At 42.4% G+C, this 16,412-nt stretch overlaps 1 protein-coding gene across 12 annotated transcripts in view; it reads left to right on the top strand.

Moving 5' to 3' along the window:
- The window catches only part of CRIM1 (cysteine rich transmembrane BMP regulator 1), a 244,272-nt gene that overhangs the window by 216,542 nt on the left and 11,318 nt on the right, over positions 1–16,412 (top strand). For all 12 annotated transcript variants that reach the window (XM_064277211.1, XM_064277210.1, XM_064277201.1 and 9 more), the window contains one exon: positions 13,905–14,099. In XM_064277211.1, the coding sequence (XP_064133281.1) occupies positions 13,905–14,099 (195 nt within the window). The remainder of the gene's footprint in view (positions 1–13,904; positions 14,100–16,412) is intronic.

Here is a 16,412-nt window from a genome sequence, read left to right as displayed (position 1 = left end):
ATTTTGGATTGGTTTTTGTGCATGGTATGACGTGTGGGTCTTGTTTCATTTTTTTGTAGATGGATATCCAGTTATGCCAGTACCATTTGTTAAAGAGACTGTCTTTTCCCCATTTAACTGACTTTGGGCCTTTGTTAGATATTAGCTGCTCACATATGGATGGATTTATGTCTAGATTCTCAATTCTATTCCATTGGTCTATGTACCAGTACCAGTACCAGGCTGTTTTGACTACTTTGGCTGTATAATAGGTTCTAAAATCAGGTAGAGTGAGGCCTCCTACTTTCTTCTTTTTTTCAGTAATGCTTTACTTATCTAGGGCCTCTTTCCCTTCCAAATGAAGTTGGTGATTTGTTTCTCCATCTGATTAAAAAATGTTGTTGGGATTTGGATCGGAATTGCGTTGTATCTGTAGATGGCTTTTGGTAGAATAGACATTTTTACAATGTTAAGGCTTCCTATCCCTGCGCAAGGTATGTTTTTCCATTTATGTAAGTCTCTTTTGGGTTCTTGCAATAGTGTCTTGTAGTTTTCTTTGTATAGGTCTTTTACGTCTCTGGTAAGATGTATTCTTAAGTATTTGATCTTCTTGGGGGCTACTGTAAATGGTATTGAATTGGTGATTTCCTACTCAATGTTCTTTTTGTTGGTGTAGAGGAATCCAACTGATTTGTATATGAAATCTTAGTTATTTTTGATGGTAGTTATTTGCAGGATAGTTAAATATGGAACAAAGATATTCTGATTACATGTCTGCAGATCATCTAGAGTATCTTTAAAGTATTGTTAAGTATCTTGTGTCTTTAAGGATCTATGAAAATGAGTTCTAGTATAGATGGAACATGAAAAATTATTTTCTTGTAGGTTGAACATCTGTCTGGTTAATATTTGGTGTTAGGTGTGTGGATCTTTCACACAAAGTCAAGCTGGCTCAGCATTCATCTGGCTGTGATGTTATAACTGCATTTCTTCTAAATGGTGATCTTCAACTAGCAAATGATTAATAATATTTCTCTTAATAGGGGCATTGTCTATTCCTTATATTAAGTCAGTCCATTATAGTATAAAGTGTTACTTTTTGCTTAGATTTCTGTTTACCACCAACTTCATCAAAATGGTCTTTTCCTAACGGTACATATAAATAGTATCCTTTTGGAACATCTGTTGATCATTGTGTGTTTAACACCGCCCAGGGACCAAACAGTAAATACTCAGTTCAACATCCTTAAACATAAAGCACGTGGAATTTAAGGCTGTGCATTTTTAAACCATAATGTTATCATACTGGCATCTTCATTGAAACATTGCTGTTACTCCAATCTCTTTTCTTAAAATTAAAAACTTCTGCATGCTGGAAAGAGGCCCTGCCATCGTGCCAAAGGGTTACAATCCCTGCTCTGTTACCTTCTAGCTGTGTGTCTGGTGATATGATGTAACCCTAGCTCAGTTTCCTCATCTATAAGATGGGAAAAAGAGTTATCATCCCATGCTTCACAATAGTGCGGTGAAAATTAAGTGACGAAATATGCAAATGTGAAAGTACTTTATAAACTGTAAAACGCGATGCAAATGTGTATCAGTTCAGCAGAGTTACAGCTCTTTTAACACAGATGGCAGCTGATCTAAGAAGTAGCATGCATCAAATCGATTCTGATATCTCACTTTTAAATATAACCCCTGCTTTTCTGCAGAAGAAAGGTCTGGATATAGCATCTCAGTGATGAGCTTTTGAAGGGCAAAAATATTTTGGAGAATGCTTTGGTTTGAGGTATTACTTCATTCTGCCTACTCTCATCTTAAAGTAGTCCGTGCCGCTTCAGTCGCCTTATTGTGATCCAAATGGAAACAGCACGTTCTCGGAGGGTTTGTATGCACCGTGTCGTGTCAGTGCCGCACCCTCAAACCTCAGAGCTTCTCTCCTTTCTCATCTCTGGACGCTGGTTTCTGCTTACATTTAGAGGCTAATCCCATTTGAGGAGTCCATGAGTTTATTGTGCCTGATCTTCTGATTCCTAGAAACAGTACGTGGCGTTTATAATCAGGGCATACAGGAAAGAGGTCTCCTATGCCTCCTGAGCACTCTTTACATCTGTCACTGACTGTGGCCCCTGTGCTGCAGCCCAGCTGGTCACCCATACTGCAAAAATGATCTAAAGGAAAAGCAAGAAAAGTGATCTAAAGGCACAGGAGGGTAAGTAGGATGCTTTTCTGCTTATTACTTAGAGGGTATTAAAAAAAAAAAAAAACCTTTCTGGTTGTTGTGCACTGTACTAACTTTGGAACTAGTCTGAAGTTATCGTAACAAAAATAAACAGTGTCTGATTTCAGTTCGTTTAGGCCTTACCCCACACACTAGGAATTATCTCATCTTGCTTCTCCCATAAGCAGCCTCTCTTCTCACTTCAGTATCCTTTTCAGGTTCCCTGCTGTGTACACAGAAATTCAGGTTGTTCCGGTTATCTTGGGGAAAACTGAGTGCCATCACATTTATTAATGTTTCCAGAAAAATCCATTAGCATGTGTCTTTTGCCTCTCATTTCTATCCAGGGGACCAGACCTCGCTAGGAGTTGGAACCAACTCAGTGGCAGTGGGCTTGGTTTTGGTGTTGATAATTACCAAGGAGTGAGGGCTTAGTAGGTGAGTGGTAGAATCCTCACCTTCCACGCGGGAGACCCAGGTTTGATTCCCGGCCAGTACACCTCATGTGCAGCCACCACGCACCTGTTTAGCGGAGTCTTGTGTGTTGCTATGATGCTGAGTAGGTTTCAGGGGAGCTTCCAGACCAAGACAAACTAGGAAGAAAGGCCTGGTGATCTACTTCCAAAAATCAGCCATTGAAAACTGTATGCATCGCAACGGTTCAGTCCACAACCCATCATGAGGATGGTACAGGACTAGGCACTGTTTCATTCTGTTGTGCAGGAGATCAGCATGGGTTGGGGGCTGACTCACCGGCAGCTAACCAAAACCACAGTGACCAGGGAAAAGACCCATCTACAGAAGGGCCTGTAGGAGAGGAGACGTAAGCAGACTGCCGTCAGTCCACAGACCCCCAGAGGCTGCTGGCAGAGTATTCCCAACAGCATCCCCTGGAGGTGCAGAAATGGTCAATCTGGGAAGTCCAGTGGCTTATAATTGCATTTCTTCTCCGTGGGGATCTTCAACTAGCAAATAATTAATAATATCTCTCCTTAATAGGGGTGCTGTCCTTTCCTTATAGTAATTCCTTTTATGAAAACCTCAAAATTTTCTCACTTTTACATCAACAGCCTCCTCTGAGTCCTAAAGGAAAATATATGTTTTCCTTCTAACTTGGGCCACCATGACCTTTCTTTGTTCCTCTCTGCCTTTTAGACTCAACATCTTCAAAAGTATTTCTTTATACATTCTCCATGTGCCTTGTAGATGTGCCTTGGATTGTGAGCCTTGACGTGAAATGGGAACTCACTTAAAGTTGAACCTGGGATGTTTTCTTGAATTTCGGTCCATGAAGTGATTAGTCAGTCTAAGATGGATACTTAATACAACTAGGAAGTGATGTTGCTGACAGTCTCCTCTTTGTGTGCAGTGACAATCAGCCAGACGTCATTGTGTTTGTCAGTTTGGTGAGACTTCTGGCAGTGGAACTCAGGAGCGTTTCCAGTTCCTCAGCGCCCTGCACAATCACCTATTTCTTTCTAGTATGTTAAAAGAACTTGAAAGCCTCTTTTGGCCTTCGTAAGTAGGTTTAGCTTTCTAGTCCAAAAAATAGAATAGGATAAAGCACAAATGGACTTCCAAGAAAGGTCATAAAACTGTAGTCCAATCTGCTGTGAAGGCTGTTAAGGTAAGTATGTAGAGGTAGGAGCCGGCCTACATGGCAACATTTGTCTCAGCTTTTTTTTTTTTTTTTAATATAGATGGATTAAGAACAGATGTTTTATTTGTTAGAAGCTAAAAGTCGTATTCAAGTTTCAAATCAAATCAATAAATATTTCTTGAATTTTTAGCTAAAAAGCCTTTAATCATTTACTGAAAGATTTACCACATAATAGATCTCTGCTTCGTTGAAATCGTCAGGGCCACATACATCAGTTTTAGCAAGATTTCAGTGGAGCTCAGCTTTGAAGGCCTGGTGAGTCAGCGTATTCAAAATCATTTGTCATCTTCTTATGCCTGTGGTCTCTTCAGACCTCTAAGTACCCTGTAGACTGTTTGCTCAGATTCTTTCTTAATTGTAATTTTAGTTGGTTTAAGTCTCCTTTTTACCTTAAAAAAGTGAAGGTGGTTTCTAAAACAGGAGGCTCTCACATGCCATTTATTCTCCCAGCGTGGTGTTCCCATGCAGCACGGGCCCGACTCAGGATACAGAAATGAAGATGATGTCCTACCTGCTCTGAAGGGGCTCATAGGTCCTTCATTTAAGAGAAAATGAGATATAAGCTGATGGCGTCGTATTCCTCTGTGGCGGGCAGAGACAGAGTGCCGTAACACATTATTACGCTTGTAAACTAAAACTTTGAAAAGTGCTTCTCCTCGGCTTTAATCAAGTGAGCAGTGTCACCGGGAATACTTGGCCACCTTTTCCACCCCCTTGTCTAAATCTTATGTTACCCATGGTGTACATGGTACCCTTTTACACCTGCCAAAATCAGTTTACTAAAGCTTTCTTCAAAACCCTCAGACCGGAAACTTAGATCAAATTGAAGTATAATGTTAGCAGGGCCTGCTGTTTTGCGTATCTTTTCAAAAACATTTGGCACGTCTGTTTGGATGCGGAATCACCCAAAGGTGATGAGACCCTGAGCATCTAGGAGCATGTCCCCGAGGTCAGGGGCTTTCTCTGCCTCGTTCACTGCTGCACCCCAGTACTTCCGGCAGGCCATCCGTGGGCCTTCGATGGTGTGAGCCCCGAGCTACAGCACCATGTTGAGTTATTTTGCAGTGGGACTTACTCCGAGTTTAAGAGCTGCATTTGGTTTCTTGGCCACCAGGACCCCAGAGCACATTATTTTTCAGGACTCTAAATAGTACTCAGGAGATTTGAAGAGCCGATGCCATTTCTAAAGCTGCCTAACTTCTCCCCAGGAAGTTGTTTTCACACCAAGATAGACTTCATGACCACCAGAACCGGTTTTAGAATCAGATTTAGTGTCCATACAGGAAAGATGTTCCCTAGGCAGAAGCTGAAAAATCCAACCAGAACGCAGGTTAGAATGGACTTTAATTTTTTTATCCTTCCCTAATAAAAGAGGGGGCAAGTTTGGAGGTGTTTATTTTCAGCGGCTAATGCATGCCCCTCGTCATGATCAGCTTCAGAGCAAGGGCTGTGACTCCTGAAATCCTAAATTGGACCTTTATGGGGCAAAAAACAACACAATTTTCTGTATCCCAAACTTCCCCCAGCAGTTACTTAGCTTTGTAATGTAATTAGTAAAATAGCTCCAGGGTACAAAGTCCACCCTTTACAGCCTGTTAAGCCTTCTTTTCTTATCTCAAAAAGAAGAAAAAGTGTGAGGTTTAAACAGTTGGAGAAGTCAGCTCAAAATAAGCTAACATTTCAAGGCTTTGCCACTTCTTTCTTCCTTTTCATATCAACCAGAATCGAGAAAAAGTGACAAAAACCCCATGCTGAATTCTCTGAACTCTTACACTAAAAGACATCACATGTTTTTATTGTAGTCATACATGATGCAGGGTGGTGTTGCTTATATTTGAATCCAAAGATCAGACCTATGTCCGAGTATTTCACAAGTTAAACCGCCCAGTGGGAGGAGCCACCTTGGCACAAGGCCTCCAGGATGTTGACGCTTACCTCGTCCTTTAGCAGGGACTTGATTTCCGACGAAGGCCAAAAGCCATTTCAAGCTGAATCTGCTGGATAAGATAGATAGAGGCCAGAGCTGAGGAAACTAAATAGCACTGCCGAGCAGAGCGAAGGTGTGACCATGAAATAGTAACTGTCCTCATTAGCGTGTTTCAAAAATTGGCTCTGGGTGCCATCACAAAAGGGACATTCCAAAGCTGTATGCAGTCACAGCAGTGTTGTTGGAATCAGTTTATAGACTTCTCCAATGACTACTTAGAAAGGGAATCACATTTGTTTGGATATGTAACTCCTGATATGTTTATTTTAAAAATAAACCTTATTATATTAGTGTCATACCTCATGTTTTCCTTGGCACATTCTCCGTTAATCCTCTCCCTCTGTAGGCCTGAGAGGGAGGGAGAGAGAGTGTTAAACAGAGATTTCCCAAAGGGGGATGATGAGTTCCCAACAGCCACTTTGTGGTCTCCGTTCCTTGCTGGGCCTGGGCTAGACATGTGGTGCAGAGAGTTGAAGGGTGATTTACCTGTGAGACAAAGACCTTCATCCCCAACAAATCTAAGAGGTAGGGAAACGGAGTGCCCTTTTTCCACAGTCAGTCAGCAGTAACTACTTTTGTTTGTGTGGCACTGATACCTGCCCCGGAAGCGGGGCCTCTCCAAGATGACCCCGCTCAGCATGTGACAGATGAGGGGGGGCTCTGGTGCCAGACCCACTTTGGTTCCATCCTCCCCTGCCCCTTGCTATCCATGCATCTCCCTATGCCTTGGTTTTCTGTGAAATAGAAACAATAATAATAATATTCTGTCACTGGGCTTCAGAGATCAAATACAATTGACTCGTGAAATGCTCAGCACGGTACTAGGCATCTGGTAACTAGAAGTTACGGTTGTTATTCAGTACTGAAGAATAAAACTAATGTCATTGCCGGTGTAAGTAAACCAGTTGGGGTGATAAATATACTGGTCAAAATTAAATGACATAAGCCACTCCATGGCCAACTATAAACAGGTTAGGTTATTTTTAGTTTGATAGTCCCTTGTCTCTGTTTCTACCTTCCTCTTCAGCCTGAGTGCTTAATAGGCTTTTTATATCTACTGTCAATTTAGACTGTGCAGCTTCCCCTAAAGGTTACACTGACTTTCTGAACTTACTCTTTAGAACCTCACATTGCATAAAAGGGCCACCAGATCGCCCATGGAAAAATCAAACACTACAGTGTATATTCAGAAGTAGTATCTGCAGGTTTTCAGTTTGGCCGATCAGCCTAATCAAGCCTGACAATCAAGCCACTGTTCAAAGTACGTCCCTATAAAACAAATGGTTCCTAAAACTTCCTGACACAGCTTTATCAGATTGACCCAAATGTTCCAATTGATGGAGGTAATATTTCCAGGGAAAGAGCGGAGCAGGTAAAAAATAGGGAACACCAAGATCCATCAGTCCCCTGAAATTCAGTCCGTACTTTCAGGCCTCTGTGTAGCTCATTATCCTTTAAAGTGAAATTTATTCAAAAGCAAAAATATTTCTGTAAAGCCCCACGAACTATAATCTGACCTCATAGTGAATTAGCAGCCACCCTGGAAAAGATTAGTCAGGGCTTGTATAAAAATAACAAGAGTCTTTCATTTACTTCACATGAGAATTCAGTGCAGCCCTGGTGGGGCAGTGGTTAAATGTTTAGCTGCTAACCAGAAGTCAGCAGTTTGCATCCACCAGCCGCTCCTTAGAAGCCCTTTGGGGACAGTTCTACTCTCTTCTGTAGGGTTGCTATGAGTCGGAATCGACTCAACAGCAATGAGTTTGGTTTTTCGGCTTGGAAAATTCAGTAGAGGGTTGTTTTAAAGCAGGTTTGAAAAAACAAAATTTGCCATAATGAAAATATACTGATATTGTGATTCAGCTGATTAAATGTGGAGATACAATAGAAAACTACCACCTGCAAGCAACAGCAGGAAGTGCTGCCCTGTTGCTGTCTCTAAAACGGGTCTCCTCAGATTGGTGACTTGGGTGCAGCTTGACCTCTACCCTCAGGCCTGCAGCCTGGATATGGTTTTCTACTGCTCACCAGGACTCACGCCAAGTTGGGGCTGGAGTCATCTCGGCCTTCACCACATCCTGAAAATGTTGGATAGCCAGAAATTCATCTAGTTTTCCAGATACCCCCAGACCTTTTTGAGACAGCATGAAGTGGGTTCTGTGTGTTCCTGGCAGGGTAAGAAAGGAGCCATTAGGTAGCTGACGTGGGGCAGCTGCCTGGTGTGGGGCAAACCTGGTTGGGCTTTGTGGCCAGAGGGAGTCAGAGTGATATGGAGGCTCTGACTTCCCTTTCCTGAACCGAAGTTTCCCCAGGGGTAAGATGGACAACCTACCTTACAGGATGGTTGTGAGGGTGAACTGAGATAGTCCACATGGAGCTCTCAAGCACAGTACCTGGACATCATCCGTGCTAGCTCTCCTTCAGTAGCTGGTTCTCAGGTCCTTCCTTCAAAACCATTTGGTGTCGCTCTTGTCTCTCCCAGCTGCTCTACTGAACTCCGCACGCGGAACCTAAACACTGGTGTAGCTTCTGCCGAGACTCTCTCACTCCTACCCACAGGCCCTTTTATAAGGTCTTTTCTTTGGACTACTTGTCCATTTATCAAGTAACTCATTCTCTCAGCCAGTGCTTTCAACCAAGTGATTGATTTGCCTCCATCTCTATGCTCCCTCCCCAGTGTTTTTTTAAACCTAATAAGATTTTTTTTTTAATAAGATAGCTTCCTGCTCTCAGGTCTGAATTAACTCAATTGAAAATGAACTGAAATCGTAGGCAGGGTGCTTCTGAGGTAATCAGTGCTGAGCATAGCTTGAATGGAGCAGAGAGAAATTGGTAGAATACCTGGAAAGGAGGTCCATGGCTGCCTCAGCCACTCAATGAAGGAAAATAGTGTGACTGCCAGAGTCTCTAGACGCTCCATGAATCTGTCTCCACTTCTGATCACTGTAGAGGACGTCTCTACGGCCACCACTTTAGGGGGTTTTACTGTGCTTCTTCATCATTTTGCTACTTTGAGTTTTGAAGCCTCGTTGGATTTAGCAAAGGATTTTTTTTGTAACAAAATAAAATGAGAAACTTCATTTCACCTAATATGTGGTCGAAAGCTATTGATTCAACCCATCACCTCCAAGGCATTCAAAATAATTGTTCATCCTCTTATATCATTTTATGTATTCGTTTAGGCAATGATCTCATACAATTACTAAGTTAGTAGTTATATAAACATTATGTTATGCTGTAGCTCAGTAATTGGCCTTTGGTGTTTTTCCCAGTTTCTTATAGTCTGTTGAGATTCTTCTAAGTGGGTTGGCATCATTCAGGAAGCACCATACTGCATGGCCTGGGTCTTTGGAACCAGCCTCAGACTAAGCTCTTCTATTCAGCATCCTCTGTGGGGGTGTGGGGGAGTGTGTGTGTGTGTGTGATATTTTTGTGCTTCATTATCAAGAGTAACTTGTGTTAATTATTAAAAAAATACATAGAAGAATATAAAGCATGAAAATTCACCCTTGATCCTAATGATTGCCGTTAACATTTTCGTTTCTTTCTAACCAGCTTTTTGAAAAAATTTTCCTCTTTAGATGGTTGAGTTCATGCTACGCATAAAAATGTATATTCTACTCTTTCATATGTTTTAACAGCCACACGGTATTCTCTCATCTGATTGTGTCATATGAGTTTTTTAAATATTCCCTTATTGTCGGACACAGGTTTTCTCCTAAATTCTTGCTGTTACAAATAATAATGTTAGAAACATGTGCGATACAAATCACTCTAGGGCTTTCCTAATTATTCCCTCGGCATTGATTTCTAGAAATAGAATTACTGGATCAAAGGACTGTGAAATTTTTAAAGATATATAATGGGTACTGTCAGTTTTGTCTGTTACCCCACATCATCACCGCTGGTGTTTTCCTACCTGTTGCTTCCAAGGACTGAAATTCCCAGCCCAGTCTCAGACACTCTTTCCTCGATGTGCCCTGAATCACTTCTACCCTAGTAATGACTTCATGAGCATGTTCACAAAGGGAGACCAAGAGTCTGAGAGTTGCTGCTGCAGCCCTAGTTTTGTCCCACTGGAATAGTTGTGCTGAACAGTTCAATAAGGCCTAACCAAGTCCCTGACAAGCCTCTGCCCAGTCTCCCACGCAAGAAACAGGGTTGTTCTCCATGCCTTGCTCTTCCTTACTACCCATATCCTGACAACTCTCAGAAACATTTCTAAAATCTAGCCTTTCTTTTCCGTCTCCATTCCCACTACCTTAGGCTAAGCCCACCTCACATCCCCTTGGATAGCACCAGGGCTTCAAACCAATTCTTGCAGGTTCAGTCATGGCCAAGAAGGCAAAACCAGAACAGACCCAATTTTTAAAAATTTGGGTGAACTGGAACAGGAAAAAGTATAGGTCATAGCCTTGCTGGAAACTCTTAGAAAACCAGGGCAGTGGACGGGTTGCATAGCAACCAAATCTCTTGCCTGTTGGATTTTGAGAAGAGTCAGAAATAGTGATGCCTACCGTGCAGCTTTGAATGTGTGTCGGTCTCCACAGTATTGCCAGTAATTCAGTCTCATGCATAGGCTCCTGAAACAGCTCACTGCACCTCTTCTGAGCCTCCCATTCCAGGGTTGCAACCCATAATTTTCCCATTCTGGTTATTTTGAATCACCCAAATTGTAACAATTCAGGTCTGTTCCTGTTTCACTTTGTCCACCATGACTGAACTGGTTAGTACTGGTTCAAAGCCCTAGATAGCACCTCCACCTTGCTTACCCATTTAGTCTTCCATATTGTCGTGTTCTAATCTTTTTTAAAAACAAAGTCAATAAGACCCGCATCTTACAGACTCGGGCTTACAGAAAAGACTCTATAAATTTCTCAGTTGTCATCCAAGACCTTTCACAGTTCAATCCCAGCCTCATCTCCAGTCATCCCCCCGCCCCTTGCACACATACTCTGTACAGCTCTGACACTTCTCACTGCCCTTCCAATATGACAAGCCATTGGACACACCACCTTCTACTTAGAATGTCCTGCTTCCAGCTTCTTCACCTTCTCCCACTCATCCCTCAAGGCAGAGCTCAGACATCACATCCTGGGTGAAGCCTTCCCTAATTCTCCATCACGGTTGGTTGTTTTGCCCTTCATATTGTCCAGCTCCGTGTTTAAGTCACGTAAGCAGTAGTTACTACATTGTTCCTTCATGATGACTTCTGACTCCCAGGCCTGTCTCCACCACTTTTGCGCAGTCCTCTAGTTCAGGGTCATACCTTTAGCATTGATGATAAGTATTTGTTGAATGGATGGGTGATTGCTCTTACAAAGTTTAACCTGTAATTATTTTTTTAAACATCTTAACCTAATTTTAATAATTTTAATGTCATAAACTAAAAAAAAAAAAGTTGCCATTGAGTTGATTCTGACTCATAGCATCCCTGTAGGACAGAGTAGAACTGCCCTGTAGAATTTCCAAGGAGTGGCTAATGGATTTGGACTGCCAGCCTTTTGGTTAGCAGCCATGCTCTTAACCACTGTACCATCAGGCCTCCACATAACATAAAACCCACTGCTTTCGAGTCGATTCCGACTCATAACGACCCTATAGGACAGAGTAGAACTGCCCCATAGAGTTTCCAAGGAGTGCCTGGTGGATTTGAACTGCTGAACTCTTGTTTAGCAGCTGTAGCACTGAACCACTACACCACCAGGGTTTCCCCACATAAGTAGTGTTAATTAAATAAATATGTTACTGTGTAATGAGTATCCTTGTCTAGATCTTAAGAAAATACAGATCAGGGTTCGGTGTTGACTCTAACCCGTGTTTACAACCCCCTCGACTTTTCTGTGCTAACACTTTCACTCCCATCCTCCTCTCCTCCAAGGAGAGGACTGGCAAAGGTGCTTCTAAAAGGAGCGGCACACTAGAGAGTAATGGACTAAATGGGGAGAGTTTAACCTTTTTGTTCTAATTTCCTTGAGCATAATATTTTATTAAATTTTATACAGTGATATTGGTCCATTGCCTGAGCCATTGCAGGTTTATATATGAAAAAAGGCTTCCATCCACGAAGAATTCTCTAGTATAATAGACTCGAGATTTGACCACTAAATCTGATGTCCTTCACGAAATGTTGGCCAAAACACTTGATGATTCCATTTAGCCATTTGACATGTATATTTTAGATTTCTTAATGAAGTCTTCTTTAAGTAGTCAATATTAGCAAAAACATCTGCCATGGGTTCGATTTGACAGCCTCTAAAGGAGTTTTTAAAGGAGTTTTTAGTCTAACAGCCAGTGTACCAGAAAACCTTCTGTGTGAAAATTTACAAATACACTAAAGTATTTTTTTTTTTTTAATATATATTGAAAAAGGATTTTAGTTTACAACTAGAGCTTCCCATGATTACTCAGTGGTCCCTTGTTGAGCCATAGGCAGCAGTACTAAGAAAAACAATGGAAAATATGTTGAAAAACAGAGTATGTATTTTAACACTTGACATAGATTCCTTCCTGTGCTTGCTTACTAATACTCTGCAGTGAACCAAGACTTATCTCTATGGAAGTACAAAGTGTTATAGGACTACTGTGTTGTCTGTGCCATTTAATACTGTGCATATGCTTGACTAGTTGGTAAGAAGAGAATGTGGAGACCAAAGACAGAGCTGTGAGCATTTCCATCTGTGACCCTCCTCTGCAAAAGGTCAACCAGAAGGTTTATTCCAGGGTCTTCACAGGGAGCTGCTTCCAGCCACCGTGGAGCACTCAGCTGCAGAGTTTGGGGCCACTGGGAGAAAAGGGCTTCACATGCCATGTGCTCACACAGCTCTCACTGTGCCTGCAGGCATTCTGCATTCTCTTCTTTTGTCTGCGCGATGACCATTGTCCCTGCAAGAGCTTTCCAGATGCCATCCAGGAAGAACCCTGGAAGTACCCCTGGGTACCACTCCTTTGTTAAGGAACTTTCTTTCCAGATTCCGTTACAGTTTTTCATTTGCTAGTGACCAGTGGCAAGTGGAGCTGCCTTTAGAATCTGAGCGTGTAGTTTCTCCACATGAGTAGGAGCCTTCCGGTTACTGGCCTGTTCAGTGTTGGGGGGTCCCCACCCTACCTCCTACCCAGGGCTGCCCCATCTCTGCTACTGAAACTCCTGGTCAGTTGGACTCCACTCAAAACACCACTACTTGAGCTCCAGAGGGGAAAAGACTGGCTGTGAATTGTGAACACTAGTTAGTTCGGGCAAGCCAGGAAAAGTCGTTAAGTCAAAGAGAAAGGAACATTAGAGGAGAAAGAGGCAGAGGGAAGGAAAAAATAAGTAGGGCCAGGAAGAATGGGGAAAAAAGAGCAGAATGTTTTAAGCTGTAAATTCCTGTAAATAAGAATTGCTCTTTATAAATATTTTGTTCTCAAAAACTATAGTTTACCCCAAAAAATGGATTAAAATGAAATGAGGCGTTTTTTTAAGTAGAGATAACTTTGTTGATGCAAGAGAAATCCATTCAGCGTCAGTGAAAAATGAAGGAAATGGTTATCACAATGTGAACTCCCCCACTAGGGTAGCAGAGGAGCCTAGTGCTTCCCTATGACATTGCCATTATCATTCCTTACTCTTCCCCTGTATCATTTGCAAAACGAATAACTAAAAGTAGGAATTTCTTGAATCCATCTTTATAAATACACTCAGCTGTATCTCCTTGCACATAGAACATAATCTCCTACCTGTTTATGTTGCAGTTTTAGTTTTTTCACCTAGTTTGTTAACCAGCCATAATGACTAAATTTGTGTATTTCACAATGAAAGTCTTAACACCCCTTATCCAGTGGGTGGTAACTGTTGCGACCCTGCCTCAGTGGTCCTGTATCAGGTTCTGGCCACCAGGGGAGAGTTCTGAAGGCCCATATGAGCAGAGCAAAGTGGCAACAGGGAAACAGAAGCTTTGTCAAGTTCTAAAATCCAGATATATATTTTGATTGTACAAAGCCATTTCCCTTTACTTCTCAAGTATAGTTGTTACTGTAGCCACCTCAAGCAACTCTTCGTGTGCTTTTCTTGTCACTAGAAGACACAATCCCGAAGAAGGTCGTGTGCCACTTCAGCGGGAAGGCCTATGCCGACGAGGAGCGGTGGGACATCGACAGCTGCACACACTGCTACTGCCTGCAGGGCCAGACCCTCTGCTCAACGGTCAGCTGCCCCCCTCTGCCCTGTGTCGAGCCCATCAACGTGGAGGGAAGTTGCTGCCCTATGTGTCCAGGTATTTAAGCCTTCATCCTGCCATGTTGCAAGCTGTAATACTGATTTAAGATGCAACTAGACATAGTGACTTGGGTCTTAAAAGTTTGCAGGTGACCATCCAAGGCATAACAATTGGTCTCCATTCACCTGGAGCAGCAAAGGAAGAAGGAGAGTCAGGAATAGGAGGAAGAAATGGAATGTGTGGTTAATTGCCTCTATAAACAACTGCCTCTTTTGCCATGAGACCAGAAGAACTGGATGTTGCCCAGCTGCCATTACTGACCATTTTGATCAAAGATTCTATAGAAGAATCCTGATTGAAAGTGAGGAAATGTAGAACAGAATTTTAAATTCTCATGGACTCCAGATGTTCTGGAGCCATGGAGGTTGGATGAACCCCTGAAACTATTGCCCGGAGATAATCTTTAAACCTTAGACTAAAAAATATCCCCTGAAGTCTTCTTGAAACCAAACAGTAGTTTAGCTTAACTAGTAAAGAATAGTCTGCCTTGAACATATGTTTAAGATCTATCTCTATGGGGCCAAATTAACAACAGCAACTTGAAAGATTAGATAGGAGTCTTAGGGAGCAGTGAGGTTATGTTAATGGAGGAGGAACAACTGAGAAAAGGAGGGTGAGGATGGTTGCACAACATAGAGAACGAAATCAACATCACTAAGTTGTACATGTAGAAACTGTTGGATTGACGTATATGTTCTGCTGTGTATATTCTCTGCAACGACAACGACAAAAAAATGAAACTAGAGCCAACTCAGGCTGTTCCACCCATCCGTTAGCTCAGATTGCCCAGGCTGTGTGGTGGACGCAGCTAAGGCCTTCCCATGCAAACACTTGGGAGTAACTTAGAAAACTGACCACCAGGTGAGTGCCAGACCTTGGTTCCATGCAGCGATTGCTGTGGTTCGTCTGATTTGCATTCTCCATACTGTAGCAGCAGTATTAGCTCAGAGTGTGACAGTCCTGTGCATTTGTAAAAGGAGGTGGTTATCTAAACTCAAAGAATGTCATGGAATTCTTCGCTCATCAGCATTTGTTTAGTTGTTATGAAGACTAGCCTTAATTGAGCATTTCTGAAAATGTGCATTTATCTCCTAAAATAGGTTGGGTTATTCTGCCAGGTCAGAAAGCCAAACCCCTTTCAAGCACCTTCAGTTGGGTACTCTTCATTGTTTATTCTAACTGGCTTTTTTAAAGTGTAGAGGGAACGTCAAAGGTTCGGCTCTTTGAAATTTTATCACCTGGTATTTACGTGGGGAAAAATGAAATTCTTAACTGTTTTGAGTGAGAGGAAGAAGGAGAAATATGTGGCTTCCCATTAATTGTTTTACCTAGTACCTATCCCCTGCGTTTCAGAAGTTTCATACCAATTTTCTTACTAATATTCTTTTAATTAGGTAAATTGTGAAACTTGACATTTGTTCCACATAGATTCATTTAGAGCCTGCTTCCCTGGTGGCGTAGTGGTTAAATGCTCAGCTGCTAACCAAAAGGTCAGTGGTTTGAACCCGTCAGCCACCTCTGCAGGGGAAAGGTGTGGCAGTCTGCTTCTGTAAAGATTACAGTCTTGGAAGCCCTATGGGGCGGTTCTCCTGTGTCTTAGAGGGTCAGTATGAATCCACGTCAGCTTGTTGGCACACAACAACAGCAACATCTGTCAGGCACCGTTCCGGGCACTAGGGATATAGCAGTAAATAAAATACAGTCCCTGCCCACATAGAGTTTCTATTTTAGTAGAGAGAGAGGCAGCAAACAGACAGTGAATAAACAGTACCCAAGACAGTGATAAAAACTATGGAGAAACGCATAGCATGGCCAGGGGACTAGAGAGAAATAGGACAGATTGTTTTATAGAAGATGGTCAAGAAAAGTCTCGCTGATAAGATGGCATTCATAAAGAGACACAGAAGAATTGCAGCCAACATCCTGGGACTGAGTGTGCCAGGCAGAGCATGTAGCCAGGGCAAAAGCCCAGAGGTGGGGACAAGGTCTGCATACACAGGAAAAGCAGCAGGTGGTGGGATAGAGCACAGTCAGGGTGGGAGGCAGTAAGAGATAAGGTTCAGAGGTAGCTGTGGGCCAAAACACGCAGGGTCTCGTAGGTGGTTGTCAGGATTTTATTGCATTGAAAAGAAAACCTTGGAGGGTTTTGAGCAGAGGAGTGATATGATCTGACTTATGTTCTAATTGGATCACTTTCGGTGCTGGAAGTGGATGCAGGGAGACCAATTCAGAGGCTTTTATAATAATTCAGGCAAGAGATCGTGGTGGCAGCTGTAGAGGTGGTGAGAAGCAGCCGGATTCTGGTTATAT

The sequence above is a fragment of the Loxodonta africana genome, chromosome 26, assembly GCF_030014295.1.
Source record: "Loxodonta africana isolate mLoxAfr1 chromosome 26, mLoxAfr1.hap2, whole genome shotgun sequence".
Lineage (NCBI taxonomy): Eukaryota > Metazoa > Chordata > Mammalia > Proboscidea > Elephantidae > Loxodonta > Loxodonta africana.
Note: the sequence above shows the minus strand (reverse complement) of the source record. Positions and strands in the feature narration are given on the sequence as shown.